Here is a 20893-nt window from a genome sequence, read left to right on the forward strand (position 1 = left end):
ATTTCGTGTGCAAAATTTTATGAGATCATTCACGCGCGTTAATTTAAAACTTCTGGCAATTGCCTTGAGATCCACTCGGCGGAAGTGAATTGCAAACAAAATCTTTTTTCTTTTTTTTTTTTGCGAAGTGATACTCGTATTTGATAGGTCAAATTTGATGCCTAATAGACAGACACACCCAGAGAATAGGCGTGCAGATATATGACTTCTGCAGAAGCTGCACTAAAGAAGAAGAATTTACACATTCTTTGCCAATATCCTGCTTCATCCAGACGCAGATTTCTCATTTTAGGTATACAATTTTGCAATGATTTGGAAGATCTCAGCTCGGTAGGAATCAGAAACCTTCTAAAGTTTCTGCACAGTTCACATTGGTTTTAGGAGAGAGAGAGAGAGAGGAGTGGGCGGGGTGCAACATTTACAGATAGCTCGAAATTGGACGGAATAGTTGGTGGGCTAGTATTCTGCGAGGATCTCACCAACAAGCTCAAATTTAGGCTTCCGGATCAGTGTAGTGTTTTCCAAGCGACGATAGCCGTAACTAAGGAAGCAGTGGTTTGGTTTTTTACATCTGTAATTACTGTAAAGGATGTAAAGATCTACCCCGGCAGGCAAGCGGCAATAAGAGCTTTGAGCTCGATGTGTGTGCTTTCTAAATTAGTCGGAGAACGCCTGACTTCTCTCTCGATTGCATCCGAATACTTCGATATTAGGCTCATTTGGGTTTCCGGTCACAGCGGCATAGAGGGAAACTCCTGGACTGATGAGCTGGCTAGACAGAGAACCCTGGAGACGGTCATCCCAAAATGAGATATGAGCTTCCCTAATAACCTGTAGTCTACTCCTGGAAATATGGGCCTCGCTTCAACCCAGCGAGCGCTGGATTAGTGCATAAACGTGCAAAGTCGCGTGATCCTTCTTGTCAGGGTAGATCGAGGGCACTCGAAGGAACTTTTAAAGCTAACAGAGTAACAGCTCTCGAATTTGGTAGGTGTCCTTACCGGACTTTGTCCGTTAGGTGTCGAAGCGGTGGGACTTGGGATTGCTTCAAGTCCTTTCTGCAGAAGCTGGCTGGTGGAGTAGGTGGACTCATCTCAGCAACTTCTTTCCAGCTGCCCTACTCTCGACGGGCAAAGATTTGGATAGGGCAACTGAGAAGAAGGTGCTGAGATGGGCTCTCACTTTTTTGCTGCACGTGCGAATATTGCGAATTTAAATATCACGCACCTGGTGAAATTCGGTAGCTTAAAGCGGTTAGTATGAGCGTAACTAACCACTGTCGTCATCCTCTTCCGCTTCCCCTCTTCTTCTTTCAAAGCTCCTTCTTCCATTTCCAACCTGATTGGTTCTTATCCTCTTGTTCCCCCAACGACGAATTTTGATTATTTGTGCGGCATCACATTGGGCTATAAGCCTGACTGTGTCCCATAGCGGATAATCCCTATTACCAAACCTAACCTAACTTTACTTAAATATCTTTAATAGGTACAACTTTTTGAACTAAAATTTATCGTTGATATATATTAAAGGTATGCCGAGGAGACCTATAGACTTCTAGGCTACTGTGCTGGTTTTCAGGACGAGAAAAGTGTGAAGTACTTGAACATCACAGCCGATTGGTTAGTTAGTTGATGCGGCTAGTGGTCACAACTCCAATCAGCGCTAAAACGCACCATTTCAATATCACAAATCGCTATATAACCTAAAGAGAAAAACAGTAACTAAAGTACTGCCTCAATACGTCGCCTGTCATTGAATTACACAATTGCCCATTATTGCCTTTTTGAGAAAATTGCAAAACTTAAAACGAAAAAATGGCAATTAAGCAAATATGTTAATGACATTGCAATAGCTCCATTGATGACCACACACACACCTACACATGCATATCAGCTGGTTATGAGCAATAGACTCGTGTATGTGTTTTCTCCTTCACACATGCGAAAATTGTCAAAATGCCAATACAACACCAACGCCCAGCTCAAAATGGACGAAAGGAGAATGAGCAGTGTGCAGCGGATATTGAGTGTTGACGTGGTTTCAAGGGGTTTTGGCATGTTTGGCATATTTGGCTTGAATTGTTTGCAAAAACTTAAGCACATACATTTAAAGGGTGGTCAAGACACTTGTTTCTTTTTTTATTTAAATAAAGTGAAATGAAAAAATTTACTATTCTTATAATTTTTTTTTAATATTGTATTATTTTTTATAGTACTTCTCTGATATTGTGTGGTGTTATTATTAATACTAAAAATTCCCATAAAATTTAAAAACACATCCTGTTCCGTATCCGAGTGGATTTTGTGCTTGGCTCCCACTCAGTTTCTTCCTAATTCTATTCCCGCTATGAACATGCAAAATCAGGTGTTAGAAAAAGGTGTTCCTAATATAGGTTGTTGTTATAGCAGTTCATCAGGCCCTGCCATTGTGGTGTGGTCACCGATCGTCATCGTTTATGTCATCTAACAGCAAGCACAGAGAGCATATTTCGGTCCCAAAGCGTGCAGGAGTCCAGGTCCGACTGATTGTATCCAAAGGGAGAAGGGTATTAGGTGAGTGGGTTTAAGGAGGCGTGTGAATAGGTGGTTAATATAGTGCGGGGTAGCATCACATACGGGCATATATTTATTGTAGCATGTCGGAGTCTATTCTGGATAGGTTGAAGTTTGACTTGAAGTTTAAGGTCGAAGTTTTAAGGTGCAAACCTCTGGTAAATCTAACTTGCTACAATACCCAGAACATAATTTGATTAAAGTAAAGCAGGTCTCACGAGGCAGCTGAAGCTCTAAGTCTGCGATGGAAGGCCATTAGACTTCGATGACGGCAGTCGGGGATCGGATGGTGGTAAGAGACTCCCGAAGACTGTCGCTTAAAGCCTGTCTTTGAACAGTCTGATCCAATAGTTCAGTTGCTTTTGATTCTGGATCTCGTCAATAAAGTTGAAGAGATGTCTCTTGACTCGTCTCGAAGGCAGCTTAGCCTCTAACAAGTATCAGCAGGGGAAGTTCCTGCAGTAGCAACCCAGCAGGAGTCGCTTACTGAGCATCTTACTATGCACCTAAGCCGGAAGCATAGCTTTCTCATTGGGGAAATGCTGCAGGGGAACTTCCCAGAAAGCCCTCCCGTGCCTGCCCTTAAGGCAGTATTCAGGCAGACTGCCCTGTAGGCAGGCCGGTTTGTAGTTTTGCTGACTACAAATCACTAGATCCAGCCGATCAGATCGGCGCAGCGTAATTCAGAAGCGACCGGCAAATTGTTGGAAATGTAACATTTCTTTGTCTTTGCTACTGGCTAACAATTTGAGGGCCTAGTTGCGGGTTCGTGCCCTGGTGGCAATCGCGGTTGTGTGCGCCTAGAAGGAGTGCAAACTGCCGATGAAGGCCCCTAAGATTTTGCGGTTGCCTACGGTTAATATTGATTTATCGTCGACTTTCACCTTCAACTGCAGTTGGACCTCCTTCGTTCGCTAGGGAAGAGTCTGCACGGACAGTACCTATGTCTGTTGTACCGAAAGATCCAAGATGGAATCTGGAGAAAACTCGTGATACTCTCTCCATCTAACGCACCTACCAGCTGTTGGTCGCAGCGGAAGAGAAGAAGGGCTTGGATACACTTGTTGTGTCCAAGTGGCGCCGGTTAGCATGAGAAAGAAACGACAAAAATAGTAAGCAATGGCAATAGCGGTGCATTTCTGCCTTGAGAAAGCTTCTCATAAGAAGCTATCGTTTTTAGACAAAATTACAATGAAATCTAAAAACTCGTTACTTAAATATTTTAACAAATTTTGAGCTGTAGCAGAGCTCATAGCACGACCAAGTATGGTGAGGTGAAGTCCAAAATAAACATGACTCGCGTCATAGAAATGCTTTTTATGGTGCCATCTTTTTAATGCGTTAGTGCGTTGGAAGTTACATCCCTAGCTGGCTTCCAACGAAAGCTTGGTGACATTCGGTTCAGTGGAAGCGAAGTTATTGCGTCTAAAGTGTCAGTATGTTTGTCATCGGTACAAAAATGAGTTTCGAACAAAAACCTAATATCAAATTTTGTTGTAAAATCGGTAAAACCTTTACCGAAACATTTGAATTGATCAAGAAAGTTTGTGGCGATGATTGTCTACCTCGCGCCAGAGTTCAGAGTGAGGACATAAATGACAATGAACATACGGACCGCCCAAAATCAGTAATCATCGCAACCTCCATCGAAATTGTTCGTAAATTTATCAAAAACGAACCGAAATCCTCGTTGAAACTCATCAAATCAGAGTTGAATATCTCCAAAACTTCGATTTATCGCATGTTAACTGTTCATTTGGGCTTACGAAATGTTTGTGCACGTTTCATTCCGCACCATTTAACTGAGGACCAAAAATTACTCAGAACGCAACATTCGAAAGACCTCATTAAAGAGGCCAGAAAAGACGAGAAGTTCCTTTACAACATTGTAACTGGTGAACGAAGTGTTTCCAACATGAACCTGAAACTAAGCGTCAAAGTGCCGAATTGAAGACCCCAGACGAACCACCACCCAAAAAATCGCGTTTGGAGAAGTCAAAAATCAAATCGATGCTCATTTGCTTTTACGATTCCAAGGGAAATAGCCACAAGGAGTTCGAGCCAACGGCCCAAACCGTCAATGCAATTTTCTATCTTGGCGTTTTGAAGCATTTATTGCATTGCATTCGTCGAATTCGTCCATATTATCGCGGAGGACGAAGTTGGCGCTTATTTCAAGACAATGCACCACCTCATCAATCCACTCTTGTGACTACTTTATTGACTAAAAATCGCATTTTAACCATCAATCACTCACTGTACTCATCTAATATGGCTCCCTGTGACTTCTACCTATTCGGAAAACTGCATTTGGCCATGAAAGGAAAACGTTTTGCGTCTGTAGAGGCCATCCAAAAGGCCTATGCCGACATCCTGAAGGGCATTCCGGTCAATGACCTTAAACACTTTTGAAAAGCTTGTAGATCGCCCAAATCAGGGTTTCGAGGGCAGAGGGGACTATTATGAATAAATAAACTCGAAGTTATCAGAAAAAAGCTCCTGTTGTTTCCACTTTAGCTCAGTCTTGTTTATTTTGGACTTCACCTCGTATGCGCTTTGATGTATTTCTTTTCTAGCAGCGCGATAACCTCCAATATCGCAGTCGAACAGCAACCCACAAGTTTAACGCTCCCAATGTTCGCCAATTTCAGCGCAATGAAAATGCAAAAAACTGAAAAAAAACGTTATGATATCATTTCATATGCGTGTGCATAAGTATTTATATTATATATTTGTACTCCAACGTGAGCGAACGCCTTACATAACAATGCATTAGTTTTCACTACTTACACAGGGTTTTGTATTGGCTTTTCTTTTTGCAAACGGCAGCGCGCATGCAACAACCGCCCATAAGACACACATTCGTACCAACCGCGAAGCAAAATACTTTAGCTACCAACCAGTTTTGATTTCTTTCCTACAGCTAACTTTTCTTTGTGCTGTTTTGCTTTCATTTGGCCACTCTGCCGGCGGTAGGTGATAGGCAGAGCAGCAGCTACTACAAACAACCAGGTAAATCTGCATAAATTTATATAAAAGTGTTTGTGGTTGCCGGTGGCTGATGGTTGATGGCTGTTGAGTGATGGCTGGTGATGGCTGGTGATGGCTTATGGGTGTTGTCAATCAATTTTGTCACTGCACTGTCGTCGCTCTTCTCGTTGCCCTTCAGAATTTGTCGCTTTGAAGGAACACGGACTATTTGGTGGTGGTGCGCGCGTGCAGGACAAACGTTCAAGGAAGCAGAATTTTCTTGGTAAAATATATGCGCAGAATTTCTATTAACTTCAAATACTTCTATTGCATTCTAATTAGCCGCTTGGGTGTGACTTTCGCGTACCTTACACAAGGAAGTGTTGAAATAGAAATGCCAATTGATTGCGTGAGGTTAATGCGGGCCATTCAACTTGTGGTGATTTAAATAAATTCTGGTACGTGACGCAAGTTACCACAAGTAGCGTTCCCAAAGGTTTGAAGAAAATTGACTTATACAAGGGTGTCAAGTTATTGGGTTTTAAAGTTGATAACTGATTTTGTCGTTTTCATAATCTTTTATCCATTATTTGGATTACTAAACAACTGCAAAACGCCTGCCACTTGTTATACTTTTCCAATACTTCATGGTGGTGAGAAAATACACACACGTATACTTACTAAGTTGCTCAATAAGTTTTGCGGTTCGATAAGAAAAACCAAATTTTATTGTTTTAAATACAATTTCTTATTCAATATAGTTTCCCAGAACATCAATAAACTTGTTCCAACGAGATTTCAATTTTTGAAGCCCACCCTTGAAGTGAGAATCTGAAAGGCCTGTAAAATACGCTTCCACATCTGGTATGACCCCATCATTTGATGAAAAACGCTTTCCAAGCATGCTTTTTTTTAGGTCTGGAAACAGATGGAAGTCTTTTGGCGCCAAATCTGGTGAAAACGTTGGATGCTTCAACAATTCGAACTTTAATTGATGGATTTTAGCCTATGTGAAAATGTTTTTGTGACTCGATGCCTTGTCCTGATGAAAAAGAATTTTTTTCTTTTGCAAACTGGGTCTTTTTCACTAATTTTCCCCTTCAGTTGGTCTAAATTTAGTCACAATAGCTGGAACAGCCGCTTCAGTGGGTCGATTAAACTGACCATAAAATGGAAGAAGCGCGCGATAAACTTTCTTAACAGAATACGCATTTTTATAATAAAATTCAATGATTTGCAAGCGTTGTTCGTTTGTAAGACGATTCATGGTTAAGTTATAGACCAAACTGAAGATGATTGACAGTGAAACAAAACACGAAACGTGCGTCAGCTGCTTAAACCAACTGTTTAAAAAGATAATAGCTAAGAAATCACCCGTTACTTCAAATGACAAATTCCCTCTTCAAGCAATGTAATTTTTGGAAAGCGCCAATACTTTGCTATCTCGATTCCATGAAATGATTAGCATAGAATCCTAATCAAAGGTTCTGGTTAAAAGTTAGAGACTGACTGAGAGTTAGACTAAAATAGAAATATACAGGTAGTAACGATTATGATTTATATCAAGAGACTAGCTTAAAAGGCATCAGCTTATAACATTACTTTCGCAGATTACAGCGTCTGATATTATTTGCGTGCGTACCTGCCGATGTCAGCCTTCCCCACGGTGCCTAAAAGCGCAGCGGTTCAAATTAATTCGTTGATCAACGCCCCCAAAATGCTAGTGGTAGTATGGAATGGGGCCCTCCAGCCATCTTGATGAGGTTCGATGGACCTATCTAAATATTCGCGATGCTTTGGGTTCAGCACGCGATCGCGACTGCAACTACCTATTGAACCAAAAAGATTGTAACTGCATTTGAGTGTTGAACCACAACTTCCACGATACTCCCCAATGGACCGTCTTCATGTTGGAGCGAACTCCGAGGGATCCTGTGGTCGTGGCATAATATTCAAGACTTCTTATCCTAGATTTCTACCAGTTGAGCTTCAATACAGGTGACCAGGGTTAAAAATATCCCAACCCCACAACACACGTACAAAAACATACAACCACTACTTTGCATAGTACAATTGGAGCAGTTTCGGCACTTGAAATAATAAAGAGTCTTCAGTTCTTTGGTTAATTTGATCTTGTAAAGCTATAGGCTAAGATCCGATAAACTCTTTCTTGTAGGATTTACTAAATTCACAGGTCTTTTGTCAATAAGCCAACTCAGGATATTGCTTTAATTTAGTTCTGGATCTACGGCGTCCGGCACTCGAAGTGTGACCAATTAAAGAGGCCATAAATTTAGTTTGCAAAATTACTTTTATTCAATTCAAAGTAAAAAATGTGTGAAAATAATACGCAATTAGGAATTAATTTACTTTTTCTCGGTATGACCAACTTTTACCTCGACTATGGCCTTGAGACGGTCCAGCAACGAATCGCAAGCTGCCCGAATGTAGCTTGCAGGTATTTTCGTCCACTCGCGGAAAACGGCCCTCGAGACTGGTGAATCTTTTAGTTCGGACTTTGCTCTCCAAAACGGCCCAAAGAGAATAATTCATCGGATTTGCGTCTGGTGAATTTGAGAATCATTGTGCGGACGTTATGAAGTTGGGAACGTTGTTTTTTAGCCATTCTTGGTTCAGTCGAGCTTTGTGAGACGGTGCCGAGCCCTTTCGAGTCCTTTAAAACGCCCATTGTCTGCCACTGAAATGTTTGTCTGGCCACGGCTTCAAAGTAATCTCCAGAATACTTTCCCGATAATATTTCGCATTAACATTGACGCCAGGCTCAATGAAAATGATTGAAGAGCGCCCATCTGCGGTTACAGTGGCCCAAACCAGTACCTATGGCGGGTGCTGCCTCCTGGTGGCCAATCGATGACTAAATTCTTGTATGAACGGTCGGTAAAATAAACCCTATGATTTTGGGAGTTTACGAATTAGTTTATTTGAAAAAAATTCTCGTTAAAAAACACAATGTTCGAAAATTGACCGCTTTCGGCCAAGCGAAGCAACTCCTTCGCGCCTTTTGGATCTTATAAGGCTTGACTGTGAGATAATTTCAGTATGCGGCGGGTTCTGCGGTCAGATATTTTCAGTTCTTTCGCCATTTGATTGGCACTTCGTCGGGTACTCCGCTGAAGTCGCTTCTTCACTTTTTGAGCCATTTCACCTGACGTTGCAGTCTTTTGATGACCACCTCCTTGACGTTTCACGATGCTACCAGCGTCATTGCAACGATTAACGGTGTGATAAACAAAAACTTTATTTACATTAAGGTGCTCGAGCTCACGAACAATCGCTGGTTGTGATTTTCCAGCCAAATATAATGAAATCACACTATTACGTTTGAAATCCATTACTGATTTTCTTTTGTCGCGTAAACAATACTCTGGACTGTCATTTAGCCAATTACCAGATACCCGTACATCAGCTGCGCGAGCGGTCTAAAGTTGGTTACACTTCGAGTGCCCGACCCTGTAAGTAGCTCTTTGGAGCTATGCCACCGCGCGTAACCACGGCCGATACTTGAACGATGTTATTTGTGATGTGGCAAATCGTTTTACCAGAGAATGTCAGGAATATTTGGGTTAATTTTCATATGAATATTCCTGGTTGAGATCTACGCACTTACGGCGTTATTTTATATGATCGTAGAATTGGAGTATTGCCCATTAAGTTCCAGAAGGCTGGTATGAGAGAGAAAAGGACCCATGTCCGGATAAAAACTGTATGAGGTAATAGTTAACCTCCCCATACTTCCTTTCTGCGCACTCTTTTAGATCGGGTATTAGTCTCGCTGTCCATCTACCGTACTGTTCAGAGTTACATCTTGCCTGCCAAAGTGTGAGCGCTTGAATTCATATATCGGAGAAGCGTAGCACTGGGATTCCTGAGATATTTGCCTCCCATCTCCGTTTGCGCTCTAGTGCTAGAATATCTATAGGGATGTTTCCGCTGATAACTAAAACCTCTGCTTCTGATACTGTTCTGTACGAAGAAGCCACTCTGAAAGCGCAGGTGCGTTGCACATATTACTGAGTTTTCCGTCGGCATTGCCCCATTTGCGAATCTGCCCATATTTCGCATCCGTATAAGAGCATCGAGTTCGTCGTGTCCATTAAAAGTTTTCGCTTGTTCTGCGTTGGACCTCCAAGGTTTGTCATGAGCTTACTTAACATGCCGCTTACTTTGGCAGCTCTTGTGGCAGCATAATTTATGTGCGCCCAGTAAGTTGGCCTTGTGTCTAATTGCATTCCTTGGTATTTGACTACTCTTTTTGTCAATAAAGTGGCATCGAGTACCTGCATATCTACTTCTAATCGGACTCGTCTGTTGGTTAGAAGGATTAGCTCTGTTTTCTCTGTGACTAGTTTTAATCAATGGGCCTCTAGCCATGTCTGAACTCGGATCATCATATAATTTACCTTCCTTTTGGCTTCGTCAGTGCTTCGAGCGATTATTACAGCTGCAATGTCATCTGCATATGCCACTAAATGAACCTCCTTAGGCATCTCTATTCGAAGAATTTCGTCGTTGCTTTTAATCTAAAGTTCAAGTCCGAGTATTGATGCTTGGGCCGCACCTGCTGTTATTTGTTTAGTCTTGCAACCTTCTCACGCTTCGCATAAGAGCACGCGATTGCTTAGGTAGCTACGAATAATCTTCAATAGATTATTCGGGATCTTGAATTTTACCTTTAATGCTTCAATTACGTCGTCCCAACTTAAACTGTTGAAAGAATTTCTAATATGAAGTAGACCATTAGCACAGGTCTGCCTGCACAAAAGTCTCCCCTCATTTCGGTAATGGATTTTCAACGTTTTTATGTGTTGTGCGCCCGAATAATTTTCTACAGCATTCTTAACCGAATTGAACCGAATTTGGTACAAAGACCACCTTCTATGAAGGAATGTGGAGATTAATATAAAATTTCGGGCATTCGTTATAAAGGGTTTGGGGTAGTCAGAGGCAGTCAGAGAAAAAATGATGATTTTCAATAATTTTTTTTTGCTAGTCAATTATTTTATTTTACAAATAAAAACATAGGATTAATGCATCATGATTCGACTTGACTTCAGCAAAACTTCAAAAAAAAAATAATAATTGTAAAAGTTATCGCTGTTTGTGTGGAGCTCGTTTCTCCAGAAGTCCCTTGCGATGATCGTCACAAGTCCTTGGAGACTCATCTAAAATTAATCGGGCAAGAGAAATAAGTTTTATTAATAGAAAATCTTGTGCCTAATCGAAGGTTTTTTTTCTAGATTAACAATATGGCAGGCTTAGGAAATATTTTTCAGATTTTCGAGAAAAAAAACGACAATTAATTGTTTAAAAAAAAGTCGAAATTTTGAAAAAAAAAAATACTTCGTCAGGCACGAGTTTTTTGTTTTTCAAAAGCACTATAAATTTTATTGAAATCTACCAAGCGGTTTTTAGTTACAGTAATCACCAGTTCAAAAAACATAGTTTTGAGAAAAACGCCTTTAAAGTTTTGCCAACGCCCCGGAGCGCCCGAGCGCCCTTTGTTAATTGTTGAATAACTCGAAAAGTATTTGTCGGATTAACTTCAAATTTTCACACAATATTTTTAAGATATTACACTTTAAGAAAATGAAAAACAAAATCCAATTTTTTGCAAACTCTGACTACTCCTATCCCCTTATATGGAGTAAATGTTGAAGACCGCCAGCGAAAAAAAAAACAAAATTTTTGAAAATCAAAGCGTTTTTTGAGCCACTTGATGCACTCAAACGATTTCAAATTTTCACATTTCCACTGATTATAACATCGATCACGCATCAGATTGCGCAGCTAAGTAATTTCGTTTTCCTTGCCCACATTTATTTTCCTACTGCTGCCTGCCTACCTAACATACACACACACACGCACACTTGCTTGCTGCCGCTGGTATCCAACTTTTTCTCCACTTGTACTTAGCAAATTTTCTTCTTCATTGTGTTTCCTACAATAGCCGGCCAATTGTGAATGCATCAATAAGCCATTTGACGACTTGGCCAAAAGGCGAACCACCGGCGGCAGTGGCGCTGCTTGGCGTCACGTCGCATTATTTGCCATAACTATTTGCTTTGGCTTGGATTGGAATATTACGGTGGCGAGAGCATTTGTCACATATACATACACACGTACGTACGTATGTGTGTGTGTGTGTGGATGTGCACCTTATATTTAGTAGTTATTACAATGGCATGCTTTCCATGTGGCTGTGTGTGTGTCTGTGTAGTAATTGTACTACGGTGATGTAAGTTGGGGAGTTGCAGTCTTTGCGGCTGTTTGTTTTCCTTTTACTATGGCTTTCTTCTGGCTTTTCGTGAATTGAATAATCGACGATGCAGTTTGATGACCGGTTTTTTGCACATGCGGCCGCTGATATGCTTACACTTGCATGTGCTTGGATGTGCATACTTGTATGTGTGTGTGTGTGTGTGTGTATGTGTATATATGTGCCCGTACAAACGTCGGCTATTAGTTAGTTGCTATTGCAACTTGTTGGAAAAATTTTCCATGTAAATCTCATATTTGTTGTAATTAAAATTTGAAATGATTGCAACAAGCTGATGTTGGGCCTTTTGTTGACACAGCTCTGAGGGCTACTGAGGTGAATTATGTGGGTATGGGTTTGTATGAATGTCTCATGATGCTCATGTAATGTCTGCGGCGCGAATCATTTAAAAAATAATTATTCCGCGCGAGGTCAAAATACATACAAGCACATACATAGATACATACTAACATATATACATACACACGGATAACCACATTAAGATTTATGCATGCACTTTTGTATATTGAGCGGGCGCATTTATGAATTGAGGTTCAGGGCTGACCAAAAATCTGCAATAGACTGGAAGTGGAAAATCGAGTTTGCAGTAAAAACGTAGAGAAATGAAGAGAAGAGTATAGGATGAAAGCAACTAACAGGCAGTGGTGGGATATCGACATATAATTGACACTTAGCTATCAGCAAACCCTTCCAAGACTGGTCTATTGTCTCCTTACCAGAAGGAGGAAACTTGATGCACTCGTTCTGCCTAAGCTAAAAAGAGTCACAATCCAGCTATGTAAAGAATTCAAATATCTTGGAGTAATCCTCGAGCAAACTCCTTTGGAAGTCACACTTTGAAACAAAGGCATCCAAAATACTGACAGCTTTCTTGCAGTCCAAGGATGTTTTTGCAAAAAATGGGGTCTTTCTCCTAGCAAGCTCCTCTGAATCTGCACGGCAATGATAAGACCTATTATCACCTATGCATCAGTGGTCTGGCACTTTGCCCATCTGTTGCACCGGAGCTTTTCCGACTACCTTAGGCCCGACATTAAATGCTTTGGTTAGTCTACCCCCACCCACTTCATGTTCTCATCCAAGGAGAGGGCTTGAAGGCCATCTGTAGGCTGAAACACAATGGGATAGATACGGCCCATGTCCGCCATTGGACAACAGAGAATGTATGGGCATCGATCCAATGATTCTCTCTATTCCATCAGGAGTCATACTTGAAAAGAGATACAGTGTAGTGCTGCCAGAGGCTCAACTGAAGTCAAACTCAGAAAATGCGCCCAGCAGACACTGTTTTCGCATTTACACGGATGACTCCAGGAGCAAGCGCGGTTCGAACTCTGGTCTCTTCGTCTAATCTTCTTCTTCTTATTATTATTATTTTATTATAGGTTTTCGCCTGTTTTTCTTCGCACAACAACATAATTATAAATTACAAAGTATTATTAAAATTCAAAATGACGAAATGTTATTGCCCTTCCGCTGATGTCGAAATCCAGCTTTCGCGCCATCTCTTTTGAGGTCTTCCAGGTATGCGCTTTCCATATGGTATATATTCCCTCGCTATTCGGATAATTCTGTCGTCACTAGCTCTAGAAACGTGATCATTCCAAGCTCGTCTTCTTGTTCTTATAAACTTCACTACGTCATCAACGCCAGTTTCGTCACGAATGACCTCGTTTCTAATGCAGTCAAGACGTGTTTTGTTTTTGTTTGTATATACGGGTCTTGCTTTCAGTGGTCATATATTTGTTCCACCATACAACATCCCTAATGCAACCTGCAATACGTGCGCCCTGCATACATCTCTCTCTGACTTCCTTAATAATGTCGCGGTTACTGGATTTTCTATCCCCTTCGTCTAATCCATTGGGATAAAACTACACTTTGCTCTTGGAATGCACGGAACTTTGCTGTGGAAAACAGGTGGAGAGGCAGATCTATATGTACCTGCAGCGACGGCAAAGCTGCGCTCGAGGCCTCAGGCAGCTCTCCAACCACTTCAAGGTTAGTGGAGTCCTGTAAATCCAAGCTGAACTATGTCGGTAGATATCGCCTGATGCTAACATGGGTCCCGGGGCGCGTGGGTAACGCAGGTAACAAATTTGACTCTGTAGCTAGAATGGACTTTGCGGCTAACTTCTTTGGCTCGGAGACCGTTCTGCCACTATCTTCTACAGCCATCTAAGCCACGGTTAACAAACGGGTTACTTAAACCCACAAGCGAGCTTGGCAGGCTAAGAGAGGCTGCAGATGGACAAAACTGATGTTACCTATCATGTCCGACCGACTCAGACTGACGCAGATCATCTTGTCATTAAGCAGAAGGGGCTGTTGACAGCTGGTTGGATTGATGACGGGCGACTTTCTATGGGCCAAGTACATGGCAAGCATGTGGAGAGGCGGATGAGACGGCTGACCACTTTCTGGGCGTCTGAACGGCCTTCGCCCGAATCAGACTTGAGGAATTTGGCTCTGATGTGTTAAGAAGCAACCACCTTGACTCCTTGGTACCACAAAATCTACTCAGATTTCTTCGGAGATCGAGTAGGTTTAAAGATGGAGTGATTGCTTGAGTGCTGTACTTGTTACTTGTCCCGACAAAAAAGAAATACAATACAAACAAAAGGATATCGTAGACACGGCGTCGTGTGAGTGAAGTCATGGCAAAGGACGTCGGGATAGATTGAAAAGAATACTACCCAAAGTGAAATCGTGTGCTGGGTCTTAGACTCACCTCTTAATAAAAAAAAAACAAAAAGTAAGGAAGATTATTTCGGTCAAAACCCAACTTTATATACCCGAGCACATTTTAGGAAAATTTAATTTGGGCTGATTGTTAATTTTTGGAATCGGACAACCCCATTGAAAATATAGCTTTCAACATTATGTGCTTAACAGAATAGCTGACGAGTACCCGCTGTCACTGACTGTACACTGCGCTTGACGTGAGCGTAATCGCGGAAACCAATGGAAGGTGGTCCCTGACTACTAACTGCAGGGTCTCCAAAGCGCTCTAGCGAAACTTGAATCTCCAAAGGACCAAATGTCTGCTTGGATTCAACAGATGAATCACTAGCGTCCTCATAGGTGTTATAACGGGTTAACGCACTATTGGCACCCTTACAGTACCTCAGAATGGATGTATAGGGTTTTTCAGTAAGAGCGCTTCAACTTTTGAACTTTTTTGAATAAAACATAAACGGTTTGACTTTTTTAACTATTTTTTTTTATTATCGAGTTTGAACATATACATTTAAGTACGTTTTACGAAGTCCAATCGTTGAACCCAATTTTTGACCACTCTTTTGCATAAATCGGCCGAAATTCCAGCAATTTCGCGTTCAATATTGGCTCTGAGCTCACAAATCGTCGCCAGCTTGTTACTGTAGACCAATGACTTCACATAACCCCAAAACGGGACGGCTTGTTAAATGGACCGTAAAATGGCCGTAATGCTCTTAAAGTAGCAGCAACAGAACGATTATTTTCATAAAAAATTTGCACGATTTGCAATCGTTGCTCAAGTGTGTAGCGTTCCATGATGAAATGTATACTAATGAAGCTTACAAATGACAAGCGAAAAATAAAAAATATTGCGTCGTTCGCCCTCCCTATCGGAAAAAAGTTGAAGCGCACCTATTGAATAACCCTATGCCTCACAATGACTTCTGCAGAAGTTGTAGAAATGAAGAAGAAATTGAGTCCGTACAAAACCTCCCCTGTCAATGTCCTGCACTTCAAAGAAGCCATGCCAAATATCTTGGTGATTATTTCTTTGAAGACCTGGCAAATTTGCAAAATGTCTCACTGGAGGGACTATTTAACTTCTTTAAAAGATCGAAGTGGGTTAAGCAACTCAATTAGGTTATGGAAATCAAATGCAAGGTATCACGGAGTATATTGTGCCAGACAAGTAACCTGGCTAACCTAACCTAACCCGCTGTGAAAATAAAAACACATTTAACCGCATGAAATTGCACAGAGTTGTAGCGGAGACGGTTTTTCTGCCGCCGGTTATTTTTATGACGGGAAAATTCTTGGATTCATATATATACTCTCCGCCGGGTTGAACACCTCTTTTCTAGATTTAAGAGTATGGAGGTTTCAACTGACTCCGCATGATTAAGCAATTCATTTCAACCCAGTAAATACCCGATCCCAGATGAAATTATACCAACATTGCTTCAAAAAGGTATAGGTCGGGAGGCAAAATTAATCTAAAGTCAGTCTCGCTCTGAAATACCCTAAAGGGCGCTTTAACTCAAGAATGATAGATTAAAAGGTTTGTCCGTCCGAAGAAAAATTGGGAGAGTAATTTTGGCGACCCCGTCATCGGGGATTCAGCAATGGAATTCTATTCGCTCTTTCCACCCGAATTCGTCCAATCAGACGTTGCTCAGACGGACACCAAGTAACATGAGCGGTGGCTGCGTAGATTTCTTTCATATATCACCAACACAATCTCAGTTTTTTCGCAAACAAGCCGTTCTCACATTCTCAGCTACGTCAGCAAATCAACTAGTTCCTTCAAATTCGCTGATGTTGGGCACACCTCTGCATTCTGTACTTTGTGGCCTTAGGTAGGTAGATGAAATGGTTGAAGGACCATTCTGGCACTCCCCAAGAAGCACTAAAGCTCCGTTTTGATCCCAGTAGGAGACCTCCAACAGGCAAATATCTATAGTCAACCAGAGTAGTGATGATGTAATGGAGAAGATTTGTGGGATTAGGATCACTGCCCCCGGCTGTTAACTGCCAAGCCCAGACACTTACAGAGAAAGTGCTCAACAGTCTCCTTCTCTCAGAAGCTGTGGCGTCTGCAATGTGGATTACATGGTATCTATCTTTCCCGCGTGTGTGCCGATCGTCTAATGACCGGTAAATACAGCTACGAGTTTAGAAATTTAATGGCGTGGAGTCCCCATGACTTTCTGAGTCCTCCGTCTATTGTACTGGGGCCAGAGGGTTTTCTAAATAGCACATGAAGAAATGAAGCTCCATCTTTTTTGCGCTTTCCTGAGAAATAAATTGTGTGATTCCGCTTTAACAACAGTCAGGGGAATGCCGATGACTGGGTAGGAGTCCACACTTTGTGGCAAGCTTATCAGCAATTTCATTTACCTCTATGTTCCTATGTCCTGGAACTTAGATCAGAGAAATATTACCTCCACCCCCAAAAGATATGATCTGCTTCTTATAGGAGTTGACTTGTTTGGATCTGCACCATGACGTCGTCAGAGCCTTGATCGTGTCTTGACTATAGGAAAAATCGCTCCCACGTTGACTAAACCTTTTGCCTGCCTACAGGATCGCAAAGACTTCTGCCTGAAAAAAACTAGCAGTATTCGGCAATTTTAAGGAGATAGATAAATTGGCTGATTTAGAGAAAACTGCTGCTCCGACTCCCAATTTCATCTTGGAACCGTTTCCACGGCAGTCAGTTCTACGCTACCGAAACGATCCGGACTTATATCCGGCCAAGGACTGTCACTGCAGCAGCATTCCCCATATGTAAGTATGGGGAATGTTTATGCTGCTGCAACAATAACTACAGACGTCTGCAAGCTTCGGTGCAGATTTCCCCTCGATCCAATGCTGCCTACTTGGAAAGAAGATTGCACTGGCACAACCCTCAAATTCTGTCCGAAGTTCAGAGTCTGTGATTTGAATTCCCATTTTTCGCCAAACATAGATTTGCAGGAGTAGAAAGTTATACTAGCCCTCTTTCGCTGATTTTCTATGTATAGCTGCTAATGGAGTTTGGAGTCAAGTATCACTCCAAGGTTCCTTACTTCCGTTGAGAGCGGGAGAAAGTGGTTACTTAATTTGGAAAGTCGAAAGTGTGCAGGTTTAAAGTTTTTAGTAAATAGCACCAGCTCCATTTTGCCAGAGTTGATTCTAAGGCCGCAACTGGCAGCCCAGCGACTGAGTACAGCCACTGACCTCTCCAAAATCTCAGCCATGACTGAGGGAAACGGTACAGATATCATTAGGAATCATGGCCTTAACTTATCTTTAGAAACTGCAGAAATAAAGGCACACAGCTTTGTGACGGGATCGTTAGGTACCGTTACATATATTCCTTCAACTAAAACATCTCGCACTAAAATAATTTGCGCTTCTTAATACCTCTAAAGATTCACTGGTTGTTGGGTATTAAGATAATCGAGTTTTCTGTTTAGACGAAAATTTCTACCGACCAACAACGAGCTACTCCAATCTACGCTCGACTACTTGCGCAAACCTCTATTGACTTGGAGTTTAAGCCTCCAATAACGCATAAGCACTTTTCCAAATGGGGCTGAAAGGTAGCTACTTTTGTATAATTGTTGTTGCATAGAGTGGGTCATGGGGGTGTGTCAAATAGTACGTACGAGTAGAAACTTTAAGCTCCCAAACACATATTTAGCCACTCCGCTAGTTTTTTTATGATCCTTTAAATTGATTTCCTTTCATCTAAATTAATTTTGTTTTATCTAAATAAATTTTCTTTTATTCTCTTTCCGTACAGAGACCGCCATGGGTGTTTCCAAGAAAACTCAAGACAAATCCGGCTATGAATACGCCTTGGCCGTCATGAAAATGTGCGATATCCTCCATTTGCGTTCGCGAAGTCTCTTCCTGCGCAATGAATTCATCTTTACGCTCTCCAAATATTATCACGAGCAAGGCAAACTGCTGAATATCATTCATGGCCTCACAACCAAAGTCATCAAATACAAAAAAGCCGCCTTTGCTAATGGCACACGCGGCTCATTGGCTCAACAGGAAATGGCGGCCAAGAAAATTACACCACCGAGTACACCCACAGCTGGTGCGAGTGTAACAAAGAAGGGCGACAAACAAAATTCAACAAAAGAAACGTCCGTGGAAGGCTTGTCATTTGGCCAAGCCGAGGGCTTGAAGGATGATCTGGATGTCGAGGAGAATGATGTGGGCGAGAAGAAGCGTTTGGCCTTTCTCGATTTGCTGCTCGAGAGTGCACAAAACGGTGCATTGCTCACCGATACCGAGATCAAAGAACAAGTCGATACGATTATGTTTGAGGGACACGATACCACCGCGGCCGGATCATCTTTCTTTCTCTCGCTGATGGGCATTCATCAGCAAATACAAGACAAAGTCATTGCCGAATTGGATGAGATATTTGGTGACTCAGACCGCCCAGCCACATTTCAGGACACTTTGGAAATGAAATATATGGAACGTTGTCTGATGGAGACGCTGCGCATGTATCCACCGGTGCCGTTGATAGCGCGCGAACTACAGGAAGACTTAAAACTAGCATCGGGTCCATATGTAATACCGCGTGGCGCTACAGTGACAGTGGCCACTGTCAAACTACATCGCAATCCGAAAGTCTACGCCAATCCGAATGTATTTAATCCAGACAATTTTTTGCCAGAACGTCAGGCCAACAGACATTACTACGCTTTTGTGCCGTTCTCAGCGGGTCCGCGAAGTTGTGTTGGTAAGTGGAAGTTTTGGTAGTTTTGCTATACATTTTTTTTTTCTATAATTGATTTTCTTTTTCTTCGCAGGCCGGAAGTACGCCATGCTCAAACTAAAGATACTCTTATCCACCATACTACGAAATTATCGCGTCTATTCCGATTTGACTGAGGCCGATTTCAAACTGCAAGCCGACATCATATTGAAGCGCGAGGAAGGTTTTCGTGTACGCTTACAGCCGAGACAACCCAAACCGAAGCCGAAGGCTACATAGAAGGCTCGACCGTCTATTTCTTTTATAATTCTGCTAGGTTTTGGATTTACACACATACAAGTACATATACATACATATATTTTTCCACATACTAGAAATTAAATGTTTCTTTTTTTGTGAAAATAAATAAAATGGCATTTATTTAGACAGGCTAAATACATACATACGTACATATCTACTTGTAAAATTGAAATGTTATTTCCTCATCATTACTCAGTTTTCATGATTACGAATTATGCATACAAAGTACATAAATAAGAGAGATAATATTTGTGGAGTCAGGTTAAAAATAAAGTTTCAGTCACACATTTTACAAGAGAGCCTTTCAACTTTGTGGGAAATTTAAAAGAGGACTATAAATAGCTTAGACAGACGGTGGCATTCATCGGGATTGACGACTTTACACGGAATTAACCACTTAATTCGGAATTATCAGGAAAGAAGCAAAACGAATGGGTCTGGTGGTGGAAGAGAACAAAACGAAGTACCTCCTGTCATCAAACAAACAGTCGGCGCACTCGCGTGTCAGCACCCACGTCACTGTTGTCAGTTATGCTTTCGACTTTGTAAGAGGCTTCGTTTATCTAGGAACCAGCATTGACACCTATAATAATGTCAGCCTGGAAATCCAACGAAGAATCTCTTTTGCCAACAAATTCTACTTTGTACGCAGTGAGAGAGGCTGCAGATGGACTAAGGTGATGTTACCTGTCATGTCCGACCGACTGTCGCAGATCAAATACTCAAATTTCTTCGGTATTTGGGTAGATTTAAAGAAAACTAAAAGGGTCTGAGTGCTGTACTTGCTGGTTTATTCCGACAACACAAAAACAGTACGTAATGGATTAGTAACGAACAAAACTAACACTCTAAAAGTCTCTCATCATCCCGTGCTAACGTTTGGCGCATAAGCTTGGACGATGACAACAACCGATGAGGCGTCCCTTTTAGTGTTTGAGAGAAAGATTCTGCGCAAGATTTTTGAACCTTTGCACGTTGATGACGGCGAGTATCGTAGGCGATGGAACAATGAACTGTAAGAGCTTTACGACGTCATAAACATAGAGCAGCGAATAAAAATCCAGTTGGCTGCGTTATGACGTCCGAATGGATACAAATGTTCCGGTCTTCTGCGGTACCAGCTGGTGGTAACAGAGGAAGAGGAAGGTCTCCTCTGCGTAGGAAAGATCAGGTGGCGAAGGACTTGTCTTCACTTGGTGGGTCCAACTAACGCCGGTTAGCATGAGAAATAAACGACCTACTCGGTCAACATCACGTGAGCGGTCATCGCGCAAATTAAGAAGAAGAATTCGCACTGACAACTAGACTTAATTCTCATAATTTAAGCGA

At 41.7% G+C, this 20893-nt stretch overlaps 1 protein-coding gene across 1 annotated transcript in view; it reads left to right on the forward strand.

Moving 5' to 3' along the window:
- LOC128857119 (cytochrome P450 4g15) overlaps positions 1-19848 on the forward strand; it is a 32338-nt gene extending 12490 nt beyond the window's left edge. Inside the window, exons 4-5 of the mRNA XM_054092696.1 lie at positions 18329-19288; positions 19359-19848. Coding sequence (XP_053948671.1) covers positions 18329-19288; positions 19359-19543 — 1145 coding nt within the window. The 3' untranslated portion in view covers positions 19544-19848. The remainder of the gene's footprint in view (positions 1-18328; positions 19289-19358) is intronic.
- The last annotated feature ends 1045 nt before the right edge of the window (positions 19849-20893 follow it).

This window comes from Anastrepha ludens, chromosome 3, assembly GCF_028408465.1.
Source record: "Anastrepha ludens isolate Willacy chromosome 3, idAnaLude1.1, whole genome shotgun sequence".
In the NCBI taxonomy this organism is placed as follows: domain Eukaryota; kingdom Metazoa; phylum Arthropoda; class Insecta; order Diptera; family Tephritidae; genus Anastrepha; species Anastrepha ludens.